This window comes from Rana temporaria, chromosome 2 (assembly GCF_905171775.1).
Source record: "Rana temporaria chromosome 2, aRanTem1.1, whole genome shotgun sequence".
NCBI lineage: Eukaryota > Metazoa > Chordata > Amphibia > Anura > Ranidae > Rana > Rana temporaria.
In genome coordinates, this window is record NC_053490.1 from 379,604,477 (window position 1) to 379,628,757 (window position 24,281).

The following is a 24,281-nucleotide window of genomic DNA, read 5'->3' on the forward strand; positions in this document are numbered from 1 at the left end:
CTTCCGTTAAGGAGCGCTCGTCCACTTTTCATCTTTTAAAAATCTCTTTGAAAGGTTTCAACTCCCCTCTAATCCCATCTCCCAGGAGACAACTTCTCCACTGGCTCAGGGCTCTGCACCTGCCACTACACTGAGGGCAGAGGAGGCTTCAGGTCCTTCCGGTGTTGTACAGGCATGTCCAGATAGTGTCACCTCTGATTCTCAGGAGGGTTCAGAGGAGGAGGGCCAGGACGGGGAGTCCAGTAAGCCCTCCAGATAAAAATTATCCCTGGATGAGGTAGAGGACCTCTTGGGGGCAATTTATACAACTCTCTGTATCCAGTCTGACAAAAAAACTTTAACCCTTCATGACCAAATGTAGAAGGGTCTGGGGGAGCAGAAAAAAAGTACTGATTGACACGGTTAAAAAGGAATGGCAGGATCCCGAGAGGAAGCCCTTCTTTTCTAGGTCTTTTAAAAGAAGATTTCCTTTTTCAGATTACCCAGCGTCTATTTGGAATAAAACCACCAAATTAGACGAAGCCTTCTGCCAGGTCTCTAGAAACACGGACCTAGCGTTCGAGGACATAGGAGCCCTAGCTGATGTAATGGACAAGAGGATAGACTCCCTTCTGAAAAAGACATGGGACTCTACTATGGGGACTCTAAAGCCAGAATTGGCTGTAACAGTTGTGGTCTGCAACTTAAAGCACTGGCTCTCAGATTCAGGAGCACATTGAGGCTGGAACAGCTAAGAATACCATCTTGTCCTCCTTTCCCACAATCCTGCGAGGAATCGCTTATATAGCTGACGCCTCAGCGGAATCTATCCGCATGTCGACCAGGTTGGCAGCCCTGGCTAACTTGGCCAGAAGAGACCTCTGCCTCAAAACTTGGCCAGGTGACAACGCCTCTAAGGCCAAGTTATGTGGGATACCCCTGACGGGAACCTGCTCTTTGTCCCAGGTCTGGAAACTGTTCTAGACCGCAGGGCAGATAAGAAGTCCATTCCTCTCAAATGAAAGGCCCCAGTGCAGACAAAGAAGGGGTTTCGTCCACAAAAACAAAAGGGGGCACCCAAGACTGAAGGACAGAGGAAAGCTTGGACCCCTAAAGTCAAGGTCAGAGGAGGGGCGATTTTTCGTCCTCCTGAGCAGATTTCTCCCAACCAATTCATCCTGGGGGGTCATAAGAAGACCACCCCCCCCCCCCAGAGATTCCTGGTTACGCAGTTACCGAAGTGCAGGGAAAGGTCCGAAGCCTTGCTGGGGGCCTTAAGGGATCTGGAAAGTCAGAGCGTGGTCCGCAGAGTTCCAGAAGCAGAAGGGAAGGGATTCTATTTAAACATTTTCGTTGTGAAGAAGGCTTCCGGGAAATTCAGGCTAATTCTGAATTTAAAACCCCTGAACAAGTCAATTACTTGCAAACGATTCCGCATGGAGTCGATATTCACAGTCAGCGCCCTTCTTCCCCACAACTGCTTCGTGGTATCCCTGGACCTCAGGGACACGTATCTACACGTCCCGATCGCAGAAAGCTCTGAGTTTTCTGCGACTAGCGGTAGACTTGGATGGAACGATTGTACACCTACAGTTCCAGGCTCTGCCATTCGGGCTATCCTCATCACCCCGCATTTTTACCATGGTTCTGGCGGAACCCGTGGCGTTTCTGCGACTTCAGGGAGTGTCCATAATAGCTTACCTGGACGACCTGCTCCTATTTGCAGCTTCTCCAGAGCAGCTTTCCAAAGAACTGGAGATGACGATAAAAGTCTTAACAGACCTGGGGTGGCTACTGAACTTGGAGAAGTCCAGTCTTCTCCCCTCACAACGTATCACATACCTAGGATACTTGTTGGATTGAACTCTCTTAAGGGTGTTTCTCCCTTACGGAAAAGGTCTTAAAGTTGGACAGAGCAGTGGCCTCCCTACAATGCAACCAATTGGTCTCGATAAGATCTCTGATGTCTTCTCTAGGTCTGCTGACATATACCCTCCTAGCAGTCCAATGGGCAGGACTACACTTTCGCCCCCCCCCCCCCCCCTGCAGGCCTTCGTTCTAAGGGTGTGGGACACCAGTCTAGAGGCTCTAGACACCTTAGTTCAGGTACCAGTTCAGGTAAAGAGATCCCTCTGGTGGTGGAGGAAGGTAACAAACCTGTCGCAGGGACGTCTGTGGCTTATCCCGGTGTCTCGGGTGGTAACCACAGACGCAAGTGGCAAGGGCTGGGGGGCACACCTGGGATCCCTTCCAGCTCAGGGCATCTGGAAGTTCGAAGAACTAAAGAGATCGTCCGATTGCTTTGTTGCTTTTAGAATTGGGACTCCGTGATGTGTGGAGGGAGAGACATGGAGACGAGAGATGTTACTCGTGTCACTCTGCCTCGCATGGCGGACTCTCTCGAATAGACCTGGGACTGGGAAACTAAGCATTAATGCAAAGGGTAAGGGACTCGGCCTATGAGCCAAGATTATTGTCGGATCACTCTCCATTTTGGGTTAGACTGGATGCCACGGTTGCATCGGGCCGCCCATTGTGGAAAGTGAACCCATTCTGGCTGACCTTACTCCCATCTCTAGATGGGACGGTAGGCCTGCTACAGGAGTATTGGCAACTTTAATAGGGGTACTGCTAGTGCAGGGGTGGTATGGGACACATTAAAAGCATTTCTGAGGGGAGTGCCTGATTAGGGAAATATCAGGCATTAAGACGCGCTCCAGGGAATTTGAGGATAACGTCCGGGATGAAATGAAAACCAAAGAACAAGCGTTGATAGCGGACCCTTCTCAGAATAATCAGGACTTGGGTTGAGGCGCAATCCTTGTACAATTCGGTACTGTTGACGGCAGCGGAGAAGAGGAGATATTTTCACCAACAGAGCCACTTTAAGGAAGGGGAAAACACGGGACACATCCTAGCACTGGTAGCTATGGAACAGCGGGATTCCTTGAATATTTTGGCCATAAGGGTGGAGTCTGGGGAGACGCACACTATTAGCTCTGACATCTTAAATGATTTCTATGAGTTTTATAGGGAGTTATATTCCTCTAGAACCAAGACTGTAGAGATGGTCTCGTTTCTACAAGGTTGTCCCATCCCCTAACTGGCTGAGGAGGATAGGGAGATGTTAAATCTCCCTATCACACTGGCAGAACTGAAGGAAGCTCTGGAAGGGGCCGCGCAACACAAATCCCCAGGTCCAGATGGACTACCAGTGGAGGTATACTCTCAATATGGAGAGGTTATATTGCAGCCCTTTCTGGAAGCACTATCTGAGACAGTGGATATGGGAACTCTACCGGCTAGTATGCAGGAGGCCATAATTATACTACTTCCTAAACCAGGTAAAGATAAGTTGTCTCGCGATTCATACCGTCCAATTTCTTTACTAAATACGGATGTCAAACTTCTAGCAAAAATTTTGGCCAAAAGGTTATCGCAGGTTATAGACAGGCTGGTGCATCGAGACCAGTCTGGCTTTATACCTAACTGTTCTACGGCCGATAATATAAGAAGAATATATATGAACTTAGAGGATGGCGGAGGATAATCCAGGGGGTAGGGCTATTCTGTCACTGGATGCTACTAAAGCGTTCGATAGTGTGGAGTGGCCCTGCCTCTTGGAAATATTGACTAGGTTTGGATTAGGGAGTAGGTTTATAGCATGGGTAAAGGTGCTTTACTCCAAACCTAGAGCTAGACTCCGAGTCAACAATAACCTCTCCCTTCCATTTGAGCTACATAGAGGCACCCGTCAGGGATGCCCGTTATCCCCACTGCTGTTCGTTTGGCAGTTGAGCCCTTGGTGATACTGCTTAGAACCACATCGGAGGTGGTCGGGTTTTGCAGGGGCCAGAGGGAAGAAAACATTTCCCTATATGCAGATGATATACTTGTATATTTGGGTGATACCGCAGCGTCGCTGCGAACTGCAATGGGGATAATAAGAGAATTTGGAGGCTTCTCTGGGTTTAATATAGGAGCAGAGCAGGTTACTATATCAAGTCGTTTTTGCTATCTGGGTGTGGTGGTTTCCCCGGACACGGCTGAATACCTTCAGCTGAATCTGGGTCCACTACTGGCAAAACAAAGAGAGAAATGTAACAGCTGGTGCAAACTCCCCCTATCGGTGCTAGGTAGGGCCAACTTAATAAAAATGGTATGGGCTCCACAACTCCTATATATCGTCCATAACTCACCGATGTGGATATCAAACAAATGGTTCAAAAGAATTGACACTCAGATGCAGGAGTTAATATTGGAAGAAAATGGTAGCCAGGATTAGTTTAACCACTCTACAATATGGAAAGGATAGGGGGGGATTGGCGGTCCCACACCCCAAAATGTATTTTTTGGCCTCTCAGATACAACAGCTGGCGGGATGGGAACGGGACGAAAGAGAGGATCCGAATAGAAACTTGGTGATTAGTACGGTTCCCTCATTAAAGGCAGCCTCCCATCTCGAGATGGGCTTGCCCGGTATACCACATTCAGCACCTACAGGAACCCTCCTTAAAAAGGTATGGGGGGAGCTACGGAAGACTTTGGGGACAGGGTCTGTTACCATTCACTCCAATATGGAACAATCCTAGATATGCAGAGCTACAGGATTTAGCAGGCTTCACGTCCTGGAAAAGGAGGGGAATCTGGTTCTTTTCGCAGCTGTACGAGGGTGAGGAACTGCAAACTTACGAACAGCTGTGTAGGGAATACCAATTAGCCCCGCGGGGCTTCTATCAGTATCTCCAGCTCCGGCATGCTCTACAGACAACAACAAACACGATCGCTGGTGGTAACATCACCGTCACCTTTGATGATGGCGGTTCTGCAAGCAGATGCTCGGAGAGGACTGATAACAAAAATATATGAGGGACTGCTTATGACAATCCAGAACCATGTCTCCCTTAGAAGCCGCAGGAAATGGGTAGAAGACATTGGGGAGGTAGACGAGACCAGTGGGAGAGGGCGCTTGAATCTGTCCCGGTGGTATCCGTCTCTGCGTCTCACAAACTGTCGCAACTCTTTATCCTACACAGGGCTTATAGAACAGCGCCACAATTACACAGATGGGGAAGAAGGGATACCCCTATGTGCCCAAAGTGCAAAGTACAGCAAGGGGACTTCATACATTTAATTTGGAGATGCCCAAAGCTTCATAGGTACTGGAAGGAAGTATCCCAGTGTATTACCAGTGTAGCACAGGTACCAGTTCCTTTGGACCCCCAGATATACTTGTTAGGGGCTATTGACCCTGGAGAGTATACAAAAGTAAAGTATTATATGGTAACAAGATTGCTGTACTTGGCAAGAAAGCTCATTGCACGTTATTGGATGGCCTTGGGGGTCCCCACAGGGAAGCAATGGATTGCGTATGTTAATTCCCTGCTGGGTAGAGAACATCTGGCCTACAAACGAAGGAAAGCAGAGGGTAAATTTTAGGAGATTTGGCATTCCTGGTTGGGAGATGCGAGTGTCGCACCACCAAAACTGGTGATGGATAAATTCTCTATGTAGAGTGCAGAGGACAGGGGGAGGGGGTGGATTATTAAAATAAAGAGATGTACATTGGAATATCATGTGAATGTAAAAACGTTGTATAATGTATTCTAATTGGATTGCAATGGATGCCGAACAGTCATATCTATGTATGAAATAAGAAAATGAAAAGAAAAATAAAGTGGATTAAAAAAAAAAGAGATCGTCCAATTGGAAGGAGCTGAGGGCATTTGGTCTGGCCCTCAGATTTTTCCAGAAGGAACTCCAGGGGCACCACACTCAGGTGAGGTCGGACAATTCATCGGCCGTAGCTTACCTAAACAAGCAGGGCGGCACGAGAAGCGGAGTTCTGTCAGGGCTGGGCTGGGCTGAGATCAACACACTCTCACTCTCAGCAGTCTTTCTGAGAGGCGAGAAAAATGTGTTGGCAGACTTTCTCAGTCTCTTTCGACTGAGAGAGAGGGCGAATGGGGCCTCAATCAGGAGGTCTTCAGTCTCTTGGTCAAGAGATGGGGACCACTGGAGGTGGACCTCTTCGCGTCAAAAGAAATCGCGAAGACCCCCTCTCTAAACAGAGCTGGCAGTTCAGAATGTGCTACGCATTCCCACCACTGGTATTGTTACCCCCAGTGCTGAGGAAGTTTCAGAAAACATGGAACCACCTGATCCTGGTGGCACCACATTGCCCCAAGAGGCTAGCTGTGGAACCCCCCCCCCCCCTATTCTTACCACCTTGAGAAGATCTTCTCTCACAGGGCCCAGTCCTCTGCCCTCAAGTACACAAGTGGAAGCTAGTGGCCTGGCTACTGAGGAGGGCATACTGAAATCTATGGGATTTTCAGAAAAAATGATTGCCACCCTCCTTAACAGCAGGAAAAAAAAGACTCGCCAGATTTACTGGAAAGTCTGGCTTCGCTTCAACAAGTGGTGCGTAGGATGCTCCTGTTCGGTGCAGAGCCCCACAGCCATTCTGGAATTCCTGCGCTCAGTGCATACCTAGAAAAACCTTTGGCCACCAACCCCTGTGTAATCAAGTTTTTCAGGGCTCTATCTAGACAGAAACCAGCTCAGGACCCACCCTTCCCCACTTGGGACCTGTCCTTAGTTTTACAGACCCTCACTGGTGTCCCCTTTGAGCCTTTTAGACAAGTGTTTTCTAAAGGAACTGACCTTAAAGCGGGGGTTCACCCTTAGAGGGCACTTTTCCCCCTTAGATTCCTGCTCGTTTTTACTAGGGGAATCGGCTATTTATTTTAAAATATGTGCAGTACTTACCCGTTTACGAGATGCATCCTCTCCGTCGCTTCCGGGTATGGGCTTCGGGAATGGGCGTTCCTTCTTGATTGACAGTCTTCCGAGAGGCTTCCGACGGTCGCATCCATCGCGTCACGATTTTCCGAAAGAAGCCGAACGTCGGTGCGCAGGCGCAGTATAGAGCCGCACCGACGTTCCGCTTCTTTCGGCTACGAGTGACGCGACGGATGCGACCGTCGGAAGCCTCTCGGATGGCTGTCACTCAAGAAGGAACGCCCGCTCCCGAAGACCCATACCCGGAAGCGACTGAAGAAGATGCAGCTCGAAAACGGGTAAGTACTGCTCATATTTTAATACAAATAGCCGATTCCCCTAGACCGAACGAGCAGGAAGCTAAGGGGATAAAAAATTTTTTTTACAAATGGGTGAACTCCCGCTTTAAAGACAGTATTTTTGGTTGCAGTGACTACTGCTAGGAGGGTCAGCGAGATAGAAGCTTTATCTGTTAGACCCCCTTTTTTGTGTTATTTTTCCAGATCGGGTCATTTTTAAGACCGATCCAGGAGTCAGGAAGTAGTTTTACCTTCCTTTTGTCCCAACCTCTCAGGTGAAGGGGAGTTGAGGTTTCATACCTTGGATGTCAGGAGATGCATCCTGCACTACCTAGAGCTGACAAAAGAATTTAGAAAGTCCGACTCATTATTTATTTTGTTTTCTGGGGCCAGAAAAGGTTACCAAGCGTCTCAACGCACTATTGCCAGATGGCTCAGAGAATCCATTGGACAGGCATATACTTTTAGCTGGTAAGGAGATCCCTACAGGGATAAAGGCACACTCTACCAGAGCTTTGGCAGCTTCTCAGGCAGAAAAGGCTGGAGCTACGCCAGAACAGATATGCAAGGCAGCAACATGGTCCAGCTATACCACTTTCTTGAAACATTACGGAGTGGACCTGATGTCGGCAGGTGAGCATGCCTTTGGACGAAAGGTTTTGCAAGCTGTATTCCCACCCTAGTTGGTAAGTGCTCGTCAATCCTCTCATTGTGGCTGTCCTGAAAGACGAAAAGGGAAAATTAGAGTTACGCTAACCAGTAACGTCTTTTCCAGTAGTCTTTCAGGACAGCCCTAGTTACCCACCCGGAAAGTTGGGGGGTCTTGCTAAATAACGCAACATGGTAATGATGTTTGATGGTATGTTATTAATGTGTTTTTGTGTCTCCCCAACTGGCCGGAGTTGATCTTGAATAAACTGAGGTCCGGCAGGGGGGAAGTAAGAATTTATGGCCTGGCGCAGTGTTTCCTGAGGAAGGCGAGGAGCCTATGTCTCTCATTGTGGCTGTCCTGAAAGACTACTGGAAAAGACGTTCCCAGTAAGAGTAACTAATTTCTTTTCCTTTTTCAGGCATTTTTTCATTCGCCTTTTACATGGTGATCCTTCCATTAACAAACTTCCTGTCCTAGGGTGACAATGTTGCCTGTACTGTATTTATAAAGGAGTTCCCCTATTTGAAATTCAAACCTCATCATTTCTGTTATATATGGAGGAGGGGTTTGTAGTTCACAGAACATAGCTGGAATTCTGGCAAAATTAACATGTATTTCTCTATCGTACATCACAGTGCATCTTCATATCCAATAGGTAGTGCTATGTTGCCACCTCAGGTGATTAAACAGTGGCAAAAAAGGCAGGAATCATCCTGCAGGTATAATCCCTCCCAGCTCAGCACAGCCTCCCCCCCCTTTTTTTTAAATGTCTTTAGGCGTTGATCATGCCTTTGCAGTCTGTGCACAAATACTCAATTTCCCATTGATCTTTTGCATAAAGGCAGTGGTACATGGACCCTTTGATTGGACGTGCAGGGATGGCCTGTAATTTTGCCATTCGACATTGGACCCTGTACAATTGACTGGTGGTATTTACACTTGTTCCTCTTGGCTGACCTTGGACTTAACAGTCAGAGTCCATAAATCCTTGCCAGCAGGCAATGTTACAGTGACGGCATAGATATGGGGGGGGAGTGGTTCCCATATTCCTTTTATCAGATAGAGAGGAACTCTCTTTGCAGTAAATCTCCAGAGGTCAGCTTGATCATGTGGTTCTGACTCCCTTCACACATTGTTGGTTTTTCTATTACATCTTGGGGCACATTCTTTTTGATTTAGATTGTTTGGGTCACAAACTGAAACAATCTCCTCTTTTTAACTGAGCTGAAGCCTGCTGAAGAACCACAGGAAAATGATGTGGAAGAAAAGCAGAGTCACAGGAGTTGGAATAAGCTATAAAAGCCTAAGTGACTACTCCTGAAGAATCTCGGGGTCCGGTTTTGAAACTCAAAGGCACTTGTGGATTCCTTGTGGAACTGGTATAGGCATACAGAGAAACAAGTATGTAGGTGAATGAATGACTTCCTCTCGAGCAACAGTCACTCACAATCCCATCAAAATTGTAAAAAATAAAAAGGTTGGCTTATATCAGGAGAAGAAAGGCAATTCCTCTCCGAATATAGGGATTTTTATGTGAGGTGTGTTGCTCTTGGTATCAAAGGTAGGCGCACAAAACACAAGGTTTTTAGTAGTATCAAAAATAGTTTAATTATATAAATATAGAATTTCACATTTCATAAAATTAATTAACATAATGGAATATACATAATCACGACCATATTTACATGATTTACACAATAAAGGAGAAAAGGTTATTATTAGAGGAAAAGCAGATGCGATTTTGCCAACTAGTTTCGCACTAGATGTGCTTCATCAGGGCTTGCATAATACTTCTGTTCCTTAATTACATGTAGTGGTCTGTGTATGACATAGAAATTCATCATTAATGTAGGTATAATACAGAAAATCGATTAAATGTCTTCAAACTTTGTAAATAAGTGTTCAACACATGTACATATAAAAGAATATAATGCGCTTACCAATTCCGTTAAAAAGCTCTAAGAACCCGGCAGAACAAAGGGGCTGCCTAGAAAATAGCGAAGGCGAACCTGATGCGAACAGGAGATTTGACTACTACACTTTCAATCAGTGGAAGCCAGATCCACTCGTACAGACACCTGTATCTCTTCCTCTTTAATTGTGGTGAACCCTTCACACACATCTCATTGTCCGCACCTGCTCAAATCAAGTGGATCTGGCTTCCACTGATTGAAAGTGTAGTAGTCAAATCTCCTGTTCGCATCAGGTTCGCCTTCGCTATTTTCTAGGCAGCCCCTTTGTTCTGCCGGGTTCTTAGAGCTTTTTAACGGAATTGGTAAGCGCATTATATTCTTTTATATGTACATGTGTTGAACACTTATTTACAAAGTTTGAAGACATTTAATCGATTTTCTGTATTATACCTACATTAATGATGAATTTCTATGTCATACACAGACCACTACATGTAATTAAGGAACAGAAGTATTATGCAAGCCCTGATGAAGCACATCTAGTGCGAAACTAGTTGGCAAAATCGCATCTGCTTTTCCTCTAATAATAACCTTTTCTCCTTTATTGTGTAAATCATGTAAATATGGTCGTGATTATGTATATTCCATTATGTTAATTAATTTTATGAAATGTGAAATTCTATATTTATATAATTAAACTATTTTTGATACTACTAAAAACCTTGTGTTTTGTGCGCCTACCTTTGATACCAAGAGCAACACACCTCACATAAAAATCCCTATATTCGGAGAGGAATTGCCTTTCTTCTCCTGATATAAGCCAACCTTTTTATTTTTTGGTATAGGCATACACTTCTGGAGATTACTCCTAAAGTTACCAGGATGGGGTTGTCGTGGCTGCCTCAGCACCCCCAATACATCCTCACTTAACTGATAAGTTGTAGGCAGACTGTGCTCACCCTGCAAAGGTAATCCTTCCACCAAAATGGTTTGCTTAACAACATCCTTTGGAAAGGGAGTCTTTCAAGTAATGGAGTATGCCAGCCAACAGTTTCCAATCTCAAAAGGTCCATTTCTGTTCCAGACAATCAAGCATAAGTCTTTAAGGATGCCATAGACAAGCACCTGAAAGCTTTAGTAGCTAGTGGTGGCAGCCTTGCAACCAGTGTTGGAGTGTGTTAGGCCCTCAAGGTCTGGGCTGTACTGATAATGCCAGATGGACACTCTAAACCTAGTGCCACCAAGTCCAGTAGGAACCTAGATGTCCCCCCCCCCCCCCACCTTAACTCTGTGGACTCCTAAAAGACTCTGTTTGGGGAAACTCTTTTTATTTGTGCACATACACAAAACCCCATAGCAAAGGTATTGGTTAGCAAAGCTTCTTTGTAAGAAACAGGTTGAACAATTACTCTTTCAAGGGGAATGTTTGTTTGGCCCTGCCTTAGATGACTACATCCAAAAGGTAACACTGGGTAAAAGAACCTTGTTACTGCTCAAGAAAAAGTGCAGAAGCCTACACTTTCTTCTACTTCCAGAAAGCATTTCTTTCATCCGTTACAGGTCTCGGGCCCTAAGCCCAACTCCTGGTTCTGCAAGAAGACATCGACTTCAGAAACCTCCAAGCTTAGAGATTAGTCCTCCTCCTGGGGCTGCCCCCACTTATTCGGGTAGGTGCGATTACTGGCCTTTGTGGAAATTTAGTCAAGGGAGATTGTGGATGATTGGGTCCACAGTGTGGTGGCTTGGGGTTGCAAACAAATTTCATAGCTATTCCCCTTTAGGCTTTATGCATTCAAACGTCTGCTCTCACTAGGATTTACCGCTCTGCATCTAGAGGGGGAGAGGTTTCATGGATTCAACCTCTTTATAGCTCCTAAGCAGAACAGCAACGTTTGTCCAATTTTAGATCTAAAAGGACTTTGAGTGCAAAAAATTTGCCTCCCTGCAGCAGAGAGACTTTCAGGTGTCAGTGTAAATCCAAGATGCGTATCTGCATATGCCTATTTTCCAGCCTCACCAAAGGTTCCTCTGGAGAATTGATACTGTGTTTGCAGCCCTGCTGTTGGGCTATCCACTTCCAGGGTGTTCAGCAAAGTGTTGGGCTCTGGTCATGGGTCTCCTGCAAACCCTGGGTGTTTCATTGTAGGATACTTGGACGATCTGCTGCTCAGTAGCAGTCTGTTCCAGTCCTAGCGCCCAGTGTTTATTGGACAGTACCAACTCTGGAAATATGCGGATGGGTCCTAAACCTCTAAAAACCGGCCTTATCTCCAACTTAATGGCTGAAATATTTGGGCCTGGTATTGAACATGGCCCATCTTTTGTTGCTCATGCAGATACTGCAGGTCAGTAACTCTTCCAATCCAGCAATTCGATTCTCTACACAGATTCACACAGGAAAGCTCTATTTTGCGTCCAATCAAGGTTCTTATTTTAAGTGACGCCCCGATGGAGTTTCTTTTGACCTCCGAAATGCACTGGCTTTTTTTTTTTTTTTTTTACAAACGAATACATTAATTTGGACTCTTATTCTTTTGGCTCCTTCGACTTGTGCTTTTTTAGATTTGTTTTCTCATTTAACATTTGGCTTTCCCAGCCCTGTCAGATGGACTTCTCTAGTCAGCTGAATTTAGGGGAGTGGGGCCTTCACCGAGAGCTGTTCGAGATGCTCTGCTGGATGTGGATCTCCTCTGTGGCTAATACTTTGTAAGTCTGCTACTTGGTCCTCAGTTCATACTTCTACGAAGTTCTGCCAGGTAGATGTTCGGGCCTCTGTGGACACAGCCTTTAGTCTGAGGGTCTTGCAGACTGCTGTGTAAGGTTCTAACCCATTTTGTTTTATGTTTTTGAGGCCTGTTGCTGTGTTGCCCTCCCCTAATGTTCAGTGCTTTGTAACATCCTTATTGTAACAGATATGAAGAAGCATCCTATGACTTACAATAGAGCAAATTGGATTTTTTTTTTTTTTTTTTTAATCCAACAAAAAAGTTTTTATTGATGAAAAGGTGGTACACAGCTTATGGCATTCAACATTACACAGCAAAACCAGGAATGCATTTCTCATCGACCAGTCCCAGCCGGGCACTGCAGTCACTCGGCATTTCTCTCACCCCCCCTAGTATACATTTCCCCGAATTATAACATTTATCCCACATGCGCTCCCAGCAATCTATCCATAACCAGATCCACCGGTGAAAGCCCCGGTGTATCCAGCCACGGAGCCCAAAGGTTTTCATATTTACGGTTGCTTTCCCTGTGTTGGTAAATGAGTTTCTACATACGTATCATTTCACCCATCCTATCAATCCACTCCCTTAAAGTCGGAGGGGTCTCAGATTTCCAGTGTATCATAATCAATTTTCTGGCCTGGAACAACGCCCTTTGCACCGCCTCCCTTGTGTACACCTCCTCAACATGTTCCTCCAACACCCCCAGTAAACCTACTCTGGGGTCCACAGGCATGGATACCCCAAAAACAGAATTAACAGTACTCATCACCTCAGACCAATACTTGTGCAGTTTGGGACATCTCCACGGGAGGTGTATGGAGGTCCCCATGGTCACGTTTGCATCTAGTACACACATCATCTGTCTGCATTCCCATCAATTGTAGCCTGCGCGGCGTATAATACACCCTAAAGATAATGTATAGCTGAGTGAGTCGCTGAGCCACATTCAGTGAGCAGGAACTCACCCCCTGGAATATCTCCTCCCATTGTTCTCCATCCAGTTGTCCCACGTCCCTCTCCCACTTTTCCCTTACCATGACTGGATGCTGTCCCAAGAAGTATTGTAGTAGGATGGCGTAACATTCAGAGATAAATCCCTTCGAGGACACAGCATCACCCAGGAGACTAAACACCGGAGTCGGCGACAGATGCCACTCAGATGACCTACTCTGGGCCCTCACTGCGTGCTGAAGCTGCATATATTGAAAAAGCATCGAGGATGGTAGCCCATATTCCACCCGCAAATCTGCGAATGGCCTGAGCCTCCCGTGTCTAAATACATGTTTAATGTGTGTGACCCCATGACTTTTCCACCCACCTCCGATCTGTAATTTAGCCAGTTCTGTAGAAGTATCATTATGCCATAGGGGGCTGTAGTCGGTGTATCCATCAGCTTGCTGTACATATCTGCATTTGTTCCATACCTTTTGTATAAGATTATACGTGGGATATTTCTTATTAGGGTTGGCGAAAGCCAGGGCCTCAAGTGCCATGGGGATGGGCCCATCCCCCACCGTGTGTAGCATCAGTGCTCCGGAGGAACCAGCCGGCTCCCTCCCGAAACACCCCACCAGGTGTTGCAATTGCGCCGCAAGGTAGTACAACCACGGGTTGGGCAACGCCAGCCCGCCATTATCCTTGGGTCTCTGAAGATGTTCAAGTTTAATTCTTGGCGTCTTATTCTTCCAGATCAAGGACCGGAAGATAGAATTCACTATTCTAAAGATTTTTAAAGGGATCACCACCGGGGCGTTGTGGAGGCAATAAAGCAGCTGTGGCATTAATATCATCTTTACTAGGTTTATCTTACCCGCCACCGAGATACAGAGATTGTTCCATGACTTGACCCTTTCCCGGAACCTCTGGAGCAGGGGGGATATGTTCAGATGGCTAAAATCCCTGGGGTTGGCCGTTACATAAATCCCGAGGTATTTGAAGGAAGTCGTGACTGGTATAGGGCAGGACGATGCCACCCTTTGTGTGGCCTCCCCATCTAACAGTAGCAGGGCCGACTTTGACCAGTTAATCTGTAGGCCAGAGTACCCCCCGAATCGTGTAATGGTTGCCATGGCCTCCCTCAGAGACGCATCAGTGTCTCCCAACATAAGCAAGGTGTCATCTGCATAGAGCATCACCTTCTCCTGCAGGGGGCCATAACAAAACCCTACTATACCCGGATTGGCCCTAATCTCCATGGCCAGGGGCTCAATGGCCAACGCGGAGAGGAGAGGGGACAGCGGGCATCCCTGCCTCGTCCCCCCTTCCCAACGCGAAGCCATGGGACAGGCACCCGAAGGCCCTGATAGCTGCCTCCGGACGACTGTACAGTAGACGGACCCATGCTATGTATTTCTCACCAAACCCGAATCGCGCCAACACCTCCCACAAGTAGTTCCAGTCAATGCTGTCAAATGCCTTGGCCGCATCTAAAGACAGCAAAGCCCTGTTTCCTACATTATCCGCGTCAGACTGCATGTTTAGAAACAACCTCCGCAAGTTGATGGCAGTGGACTTATTCGGCATAAACCCCGCCTGATCTCCGTGCACCAGGGACGTTATGACAGTGTTCAATCTCAGTGCCAAGACCTTTGCCAGGATCTTTATGTCACATTGCAGCAATGAAATTGGCCTGTAGAACCCCGGTTCAACCGGATCTTTGCCCGGTTTAAGAAGCAAAACAATATTTGCTTTTGCCATGGAGGGCGGAAGTACTCCTTCCCCCAGGGCAGCATTAAACACCCGGAGCAGCCGTGGCAGCAAAACTTCCGCGTGTTGTTTGTAAACCTCGATGGGAATCCCATCCTCCCCCGGTGCCTTACAATTAGGAAATAGTCCCACCGCCTCCTGAAGTTCCTCCACAGTAAGGGGCGCCTCTAACCCCGCTTTCTGCTCTACCGTCAACCGAGGGAACGTCAAGCCACCCAAGTACTGCTCCAGTTCAGCCGCCACGTAGGCAGTGCCAGGGCGGTACAGTTCTTCATAAAACCCCGCCAATTCCTTCATGATAAGTTCGGGTGTACTAACAATGGGCCCAACTTTGGATTTTATGGCCCCTATAGCTGGAGACCTCTGCTGTGAATTTGCTATACGCGCTAGCATGCGGCCCGTTTTCTCCCCCTCTTCAAAAAAACGCTTGCTTAGAGAAAAATCTCTTTTTTTCGCCCCAGAGGAAAGCGGATTTTTGTTTTACCTGTAAAGTCCTTTTGTTGGAGTACATCAGAATAAACAGGGATATAATAAAAATAAAAAAAAATGATGTATGTGCCTTTTTATAGCTATATTTTTACTAACCTTCTCAGGCTACATCTGTACACAGGCACCCAGCCACGGTGAAGGTTTAGTTTGTGCCAAACTTACTATTTACTGCGCTAACAAGTGCGCTTGCTGAATGTATTGTATGTAACCTCAGCAACATAACAGTACAGCGATGTGTTTTGGCAGTGGGAGGAGAACTTTCTATCTCACTCCTGAAAAAATTTGGGCTAAGCATTGCTCAGCCATTCATGGGCAGCTTTGTATTTTATGAAAGAATGCAAAGCTTCCTCTCTTTTGTCTGAGGTGGCGATTGTGACGTTATCCGCCCACCTCTCCACCGGAGCAGTTCGGAGGAAGCTTTGCATTTATTCATCGAATAGAAAGCTTCCTGTGAATGGCTGGTCAGCACTCAGCCCAACTGCAATTTTGTTTCACAAGTGGAACATGGAAGATCTCATCCCATCGCTGGAACACAGAGGTGCATATTGTTTGTAGCTGAGGTTACATACAGTTAATACAGCAAGCCCAGCAAGTGCATCTGTTAATGCAGTGCATAGTTTTAGTCCAGCTTGGCGCGCGCCCACAGTATCTATTGCATGAAATGGCCAAAAAATTTTTTTGCCATATATACATGATTGTGGTTTTTAATGTGAATGTCTCTGGCTTATGTGACTTTATTATCAGATCATCAAATGGGACATAGATTTGTTTTGTACTGTACAATTTTTGTTAAAGTCTACATTACATTTTGGATGTATTTTTCATAGATCCTCAACGTTTTACAACTATACCTCTACTGGTTAAGATCTATAAACTGATAATTAATGAGCTGTCAAATGTCATTGAAGCTAATGCTACAAGGCAGACTGAAGATGAGTGGGCCCAGGGTAATGGAGGTAAGATTTCCTTGGTTGCTCCTATGGGGGAATTTTGTGATTTGCTGCAATTATTTGCTAGGGGCGTATTCTGTAACTCCCTTTTAACTGGTAAAAGGTTCTATTCCTGTGGGAAATACTTTAAGGCAAAGAGGCTTGTGTGTGTAAATGTATATATTGTAGCAGAGCGTCCCAGAGAGAGCCTGGGAAAGTCCTGTTCGAGGTTTACACCTCTCCCAGGCTCCTCTCTTATACGTTCAGGGAGCTCTGATCCAGGATCCACTACAGGTGTTGGCCCTCTCCCCCAGGCCAATTAAGGCTCACCTGAGCAAACAGGCTTTGCTCTCTGTCCTGGGAAACACAGTTGGTTCTGATCTGTGAGAGAGCAAGGAGGTTGGTAAAAACGCTTAAGCCTTTGTGGGGAAGCTGACAAGCTGTAGGCTTCCTCAGTCTGATAGTGAGGGCTTGTCTTATTGTATAGTTCGTGCCGAGACACGGCTAGGCTTTTGTTTAAATTACTTTTCTTTTGTTTTTGTTTGCACCCTGTACAGCACCTGTAAGTAAGACCTTGTATATAGCACCAATAAACGCCCCACTGTTTGTCACTTATATTATGGACTTGGTATCTGTGCCTGCTCAACCCAGGGAGCTTTTGTACCTGCTACCTATCCCCCAGCTTATAATGTGTGTGTGTGTGTGTGTGTGTGTGTGTGTGTGTATGTGTGTGTATGTATATATGCGTGTGTGTATATATATATATTATATATATATATATATATATATAAATTTTTCTCCAGTCATCTTCCAAGATGGCACACCTGAGATGACGGGTCTCACCTGACGGGAAACAATCAACAACAGAGTTTAAAAGGCCCCACCCTTCCCTCTGTCCCTCAGTTATTGATTGTGTTTGCCACAGGATGCAGCACAACAGTTTTTTTCTTTCTTTTCCCAGACCAAGGCCTGGGGCTGAGGTCCCCTCCCTGGGTGTCAGAGGGCAGCCAGTGGTGGATGTGGGGTCTGACCGGGCCTTGCCCTTCCCAGGGGTGATATGATCCCAAAAAAAGGGTGCTTAGGGGGAGGCGCAGGGCTTTAAGAGTCCCCCTGAGAGCTGGGGGCTCTTGGACACAGTGGAGGTTTTCAAAACTCCGGGGACCACATACCCTTTTTCTCCTACCCGACAGTGGTGGATGGGATGGAGGAGCTTCTCTGAATATCCCCATCTGCTTGGATAGAATTCCCTGAAGCGCATGGCGCGAACCCCCGGCGAGGTTAGCTAGGCGGGCTGAGGAATCTCATGCTTGCCGGGTGTCTGTTCGTTGTCGGCATCTGCCGACCGCTAGTGTGCAGGTCCGGATGCTGTGCGGCGCACGCAAATGACGTCACTCCCGCACCTCCGGGTCAGAGGCTCCGGCAAGATGGCGGCGAGCATGGATAAGAGCGGGGGTCCTGTTCCCCCCCCTCCCGAATCTTTCCTGAACGATCCCTCCCTAAGGGTCATTTTGTCCGGAACGGATGGACCAAATATGGCAGCGCCTGAGGGGACCACAGGGGGTGAGTCCACCCAGCTGAAGTGGGGGTGAGGTTATGGGTGGCCCGATTCCTTTGCACCCAGAACATCTTAAAGGGGTTTAGGCTAACAGGGATTCATCTGTTTTTTTCTTTCCAGAAACTGAATGCCCTGCCCAGGGGACTGCCAATAGGCCTAGGTCCAAAGCCACCTCTAAGTCCAAACAGTGTGGGTACTGCAACGAGAAACTCCTGCAGGACCACACCAAACCTTTCTGCTTTAGGTGCATCTCTAAATTAGCAGGCAAGGAGACGACACAAGCTATGAAGGAGTGCCGTGCTCTACAGGCCGAGATGCTAGCAACACTCAAGTCCTTCAGGTCTACGGTCGGAAAGCAGCAGGTAGAAGCCCCTTCCTGTAGGGCAAGCTCCCCCTCCCAGGAGGGAACCCTGGCGAGCAATACAGGGGGGTCCCAAGGGCTGGCTCCCTGTTATTTGGAGGAGGCCGATACCTCAGAGCAGAGCTCTCTGGAGGACGGAGAAGATTCTGACCAGGATAGTCAGTTTGAGGCTAGGCCTGGGGGCCATCTCAGCCGAAGATATGGAGGGTCTCCTCAAAGCAATCTATGCGTCTGAGGATATCCAATTGCCATCCACTCAGGTCTCGGCTCAGGATAAGGTTCATAGGGGACTGGGCAGACCTCAAGCCAAGTCCTTTCCAGTACACCAATCTCTCAAGGACATAATCCTGAGACAATGGAAGGAGCCTGAGCGTAAGATATTAAAACTTAAGACCTGGTGTCCAGATCTTAAAGGTGCCCCTTTAAAAATGAGGAGGATAAATGCTTTAAAGTACCTAGTTTGGATGCTTCTCTAGCTCAAGTAGCCAAACATTCGGACCTCTCCTTTGAGGATTCCGGAAATTTACGGGATCAGATGGATAGGCGGTCAGAAACCCTCTCACTTAGGGCCTACGCCAGTGGTGCAGCTATGGGTCCAGCATTGGCCTCCGCCTGTGTTGCCAGAAATGCGGACGCATTAGTCAGCAGGTTGGCAGACGATGTCTCGCGGGGGACCGAATCCAAAGAGGTGCTGGATTCTCTGGAGGTAATTGGTAAGGCGATAGCCTATCTGGCAGATGCTGCGGTGGAAACCGTTAGAACGACCATGTCTTTTCTACACCTCCAGGGGGTATCCTTGATCCCCTACTTGGACGATATGTTGATCTACAGATCAGCTTTGAACAGACTGAGACAAGGTGTTGTCCACTCTAGAAACTCTAGGTTGGATGGTCAGTCGGGAGAAGTCCTCCCTGGATCCCTCACAGTCCAAGGTGTACCTAGGTTACCTAGTAGACTCTGTAGCCCAAAAGGTTTTCCTTCCCCAGGAAAAGATCTCAAAGGTGATGGGGGGGCAGTGTGTCCACTCTCCATGCAGTCGAGGGGGTCTCTCTGAGGTCCATTATGAGAGTGCTAGGGCTCATGACATCATGCATTCCAGCGGTACCCTGGGCCCATTTCCACTCTCTGGGGCTCCAGGGGTTCCTTCTCGCCTCCTGTGATGGAAGAAGGGAATCCCTGGATATAAGAGTATCCCTTTCAGGAGAGGTAAGAAGTTCCCTAGACTGGTGGCTCAGTCTGAGCAACCTGTTAGGGGGTCGGGCCTGGACACAACTAGATCCGTTGAGCGTGACTACGGACGTGAGTGGCTGGGGAGCTCACTTAGGAGATCTCTACGCCCAGGGACATTGGGGTCAGGAACAAAGCAGGGCTTCCTCCAATTTCAGCGATCTCCTGGCGGACAGAAAAGAGCTGGACTCAGGTCCAGGGAGGGAATTGCAGATCTTCTTGGACAACGCTGTGTCCTACCTAAACCAGCAGGGAGGAAAAAAATCCCACAGGCTAATGAAGCTGACCCAGGAAATCCTGGGGGAAACAGAGAAGATAATTCCCTCACTATCTGCAGTTCATATAAGGGGGTCCCTCAATACTCGGGCAGACTTCCTCAGCAGGCAGCCCATTCATCGAGGAGAGTGGGAGCTGAACAGCGAGGTTTTCTCTCTGGTGAGCCAACACTTTGGCAAACCAAAAATGTATTTGTTTGCTTGCAGGAGGAACAGAAAAGTTCAGAAGTTCTTTTCTCTCACCAGGGAGCAGAGCTCCGGGGGGGGGGGGTCGATGCCTTGGCCCAGAGCTGGGATTTTGGCTTGGCTTTCGTGCTCCCTCCCCTGGTGCTAATTCCCAGGGTGTTACAGAAACTGTCCCAGTCAAACGGATGCCTCATTCTAATTGCACCTTGGTGGCTGAAGCAGGCATTGGTTCCCCACCCAAGAGGTGGTCGATCGCTCCTCCATTGCATCTCCGGTCCCGGCACAATCTCCTCGGCCAGGGACCAGTTTTGCATCCCGATCTGGGGTTCCTCTCTCTGACGGGCTGGTGTTTGTGAGGGAGATCCTCAGGAGTAGGGGATGTTCAGAGAAGGTAATGGCAAAAGTCTAAGTAGGAAACCAGTCACTAGACAGATTTATGCAAAAGTCTGGAAGATCTTCTCTCGCTGGGCTCGGTCCAGAAAAGGCACTCTCCAAATAGTCTCTACGGTCCTGGACTTCCTCCAGGAGGGGGTTGACCAGGGCCTAGCAGTCCATGCTCTCAGGGTCCAGGTTGCAGCCCTATCAGTGTTTTTGGATAGTAGACTGGCCCTGAACCCCCAGATGAGAACAAACCGGTTCCCACCGTGGGACTTATCCCTGGTATTAGATGCCCTAACTAAAGGGCCCTTTGAGCCGGTGGCTCAGGTTTCAATTCGATTTCTTTCCCTTTTTAAAATGGCTTTCCTTGTAGCGATAACGTCTGCCAGAAGGGTTGGTAGCCTACAGGCTCTGACAATTAAAGAGCCTTTTTTGTTGCTCCTAGAGGATAGGGTAATCCTCAGGCAGGATCCTTTTTATTTACCCAAAGTGAACTCGAATTTCCACAGGTCACAGGAAATTTATACTTCACTCGTTTTGTCAGAATCCCAAAAATGATAGAGGAAAAATTTCTTTTTTTTTTATCTTAATTTCTCTTTATTATTTTCCAACAAATAGACATAAATACAGATTTATATGTTTACATATCGGTAGTATAAATTGTCTGGTTCAATTACATTAATATATATAAACAAGCATATATTATTCAAATTCATTTAACACATCCCCTCCCTCTGTTTCCCCCCCCTCCCACCCCCCTGTTAATATTATAGAAAAATAGGAGAAGGTATCTTCGTCTGAGTTATCTTTTGATTGGTTGATGGGGAGGAAGTAAAAAAAAAAAAAAGTCAAATCCAAGAGACATAGAAAAGGAATCCAGCCAATCAGAAGCCAAAGAGAGCAGAGGTAGCTTGATTTCTCCTTGTTGTTGGAGAGCTTTAACAACATCTGAGATGAGGGGGTTTACGAACCCCATATAGAGGCTATCTCTCCAAGGGAACTCCCATTTCTATCAGCCAAGGCCCCCACACTCTTCTAAATCTGTTATAGTTTCCTTGTTTAATAAAGGCCACCCTCTCGCACCAAATCAGGGCATTGATGGTTTCAACCCAGTTCTCAACTTTTGGAGGAGCATGCGCTTGCCATCTCTGTGCTATTAGCTTTCGGGCTTGGAATAGGCACCTAAGCACACTTTCCAAAGCTCCTGCGGGGATTCTATGATCTTCCATATCTCCTAGCAGGCAAGTTCTAGCCTCCGGCTCTAAAGAGGTCTTAAAGATTTTATTGATCCTGTTTATCACTTCTGTCCAATATCTAAAAAGCTTGGGGCATCTCCAGAACATGTGAATAAGATCCTCTGTTGCATTGCACCTGGGGCATTCGTCACTTGCATTCCAGCCTAGTACACATTTTTTTTAGGGGTATAGTAGACCTTGTGCAGTAGAAATAAATGGGACAATCTCTGTGCTGGGGCAATTGACACCAATGTCCCTCTATGTAAGATTTCATTCCACTGCTCCGAGGTTAATAACCCAATGTCTCTTTCCCACCTTTCTCGGCTCTTGGAGACCCCGATTTGACTTATGGCTTTAGCCCCCAATTTATCATATAGTACAGAGATTTGACCTTTTTGTGATATTGGTCTGAATCATTTTAAGAAGCGCAGGGGTATGAGTCCTAACCATCGGATGGATCTTAAACTGGGTCTGGAGGGCGTGCCTAACTTGTAGATAATTAAAGAATGTTTTATTTGGTATGTTAAATTCATCTCACTCAATTCTGAAAACGTTTTAATAAGGTTTCCCTCATACATGTGTAATAACCGTGTTATCCCCTGGTTCTCCCAGATTTTAGGAATTTCTATATCTTTAAGTTCTGTTCTTATTATGCCAAAGGGGAGCAAACTCGGTTACACCAGTATATCCCAGCAAAGCTTTCGTAGTCTGCCACACTTTATTAATTAGCTTTACAGTTGGGCACTGATGATAAAATGAGTTTGCCTCCAGGGCTTCTATTAGAATTTTATGTGGGGCCCTTGATAGCATTAATCTAAAGCCGTTATTACCCAGATTTTGAGAACCACAACCCACTATGTGCTGTAGCTGAGATGCCAAGAAATATGTTCTTGGGTGTGGGACCGCCATCCCCCCCTCCTTCACTGGGAGTTGCATATTCTGCAGTCTGATTCTGGCCTGGCCTCCCTTCCACATTAGCTCCCTGAATAGTGTTTCCATTTGTTTAAACCATATTTGGTTCACCCAGATTGGAGAGTTGTGAAGGACATATAATATCTGGGGGAGCCAGATCATTTTTATCAGGTTGCATCTCCCAGCTACAGAAAGGGGGAGGCGGCTCCAGATATATATTTTTAATTTCAATTTTAACAATAGTGGAGCTATATTATTACTGGTATACTCCTTAACCTCACTAGTAATCCAGACCCCCAAATATTTCAATTTTGTTGAAATTTTTGAAATTTTCAGCTGGGGCATTTCGGCTATTGTCTGGTCCCCTAACTCAGTGGTCATCAACCCTGTCCTGCAGGGCCCACCAACAGGCCAGGTTTTATGTATTACCTTGGGGAGATGCAGTCTAGAATACTGCAATCACTGAGGAGCAAATGATATCAGCTGTGATGTATTTCAGTTATCTTGCAAACCTGGCCTGTTAGTGGGCCCTGCAGGACAAGGTTGATGACCACTGCCCTAACGGATCTATTGGGAGTAGGGCCGACTTATCCCAATTGACAATTAATCCCGAAAACCTTCCAAACTCCCTAACCATTTGGACCACTGTGGTCAACGAGCTATCCACACTTCCTATAAAGAACAGGACATCGTCCGAAGATGTCTTCCTCTAAACCCCTTCTAAACCCCTGTATGTCTTTATTTAGTCTAGTTTTGATAGAAAGAGGTTCCATGGCAAGTGCAAACAGGAGCGGTGAAAGGGGACAACCTAGTCTCGTCCCTCTCTCGAGCTTAAATGTATCTGAGACTTCACCGTTAATTTTGATTTTTGCTCGTGGTTCGCTATATAGGAGTTTAACCCACTTGGTAAATGATGGGCCAAATCCAAAGCTTTCTAATACCTTCCATAGGTATGGCCACTAGATGCTATCGAAAGCTTTAGCAGCGTCTAAGGCCAACAGTGCTCTAGGACCCTCATTGTCAGTGGGAATCTGTATATTTAAGAAGGCCCTTCTGATGTTTATGCTAGTTGACCTGTTTGGAATGAACCCTGATTGATCAGAGTGGATAAGGCTCTTAATGCACCCTTTTAGGCGATTTGCCAGTACTTTGGCAAGAATTTTTGCATCTGTGCAGAGCAATGATATTGGGCGATAAGAAGTAGGGTCTAGTTTATCTTTTCCCTCTTTATGGATTACAACAATCGTTGCCTCCATCATAGAGGAAGGAAGCCTCCAAAAAAAGCACTTTTTAATATCTGAAGCAGTTCTGGTAGCAAAATTTCACCAAAGCGCTTGTAGATCTCTATTGGGAGACCGTCCGGGCCAGGTGATTTGTGGCTGGACATCCCCGCTACTGCCAACTGTAGTTCTTCCAGTGTAACTGGGGATTCCAATTTTTCCCTGTCTTTTTCTGAGTTGGAACTGGAATTCCCTGAAAGAAGGTTTCCATTCCTTCATTTCCTCCCCTAGACTTATAGAAAGATTTGTAAAAGCCGTGAAATATTTGTCTTATCTCGCTACCGTCAGTGGAAATATCACCCGTTAGGGCCCTAATTGCCGAAATATTTGAAGAGGGGGAGTTGGCCCGAGTCAGCAAAGACCAGACTCGTCCCACTTTCTCCCCCTCCCCAA

At 46.7% G+C, this 24,281-nt stretch overlaps 1 protein-coding gene across 2 annotated transcripts in view; it reads left to right on the forward strand.

The window, feature by feature from the left end:
- Positions 1-24,281, forward strand: part of IPO9 (importin 9) — a 109,749-nt gene that overhangs the window by 69,658 nt on the left and 15,810 nt on the right. The window contains exon 21 of one of the 2 annotated variants that reach the window (XM_040337839.1): positions 16,378-16,506. The exons of the other annotated variant lie outside the window; for it this stretch is intronic. Coding sequence (XP_040193773.1) covers positions 16,378-16,506 — 129 coding nt within the window. The remainder of the gene's footprint in view (positions 1-16,377; positions 16,507-24,281) is intronic. 2 annotated transcript variants of the gene reach the window in all.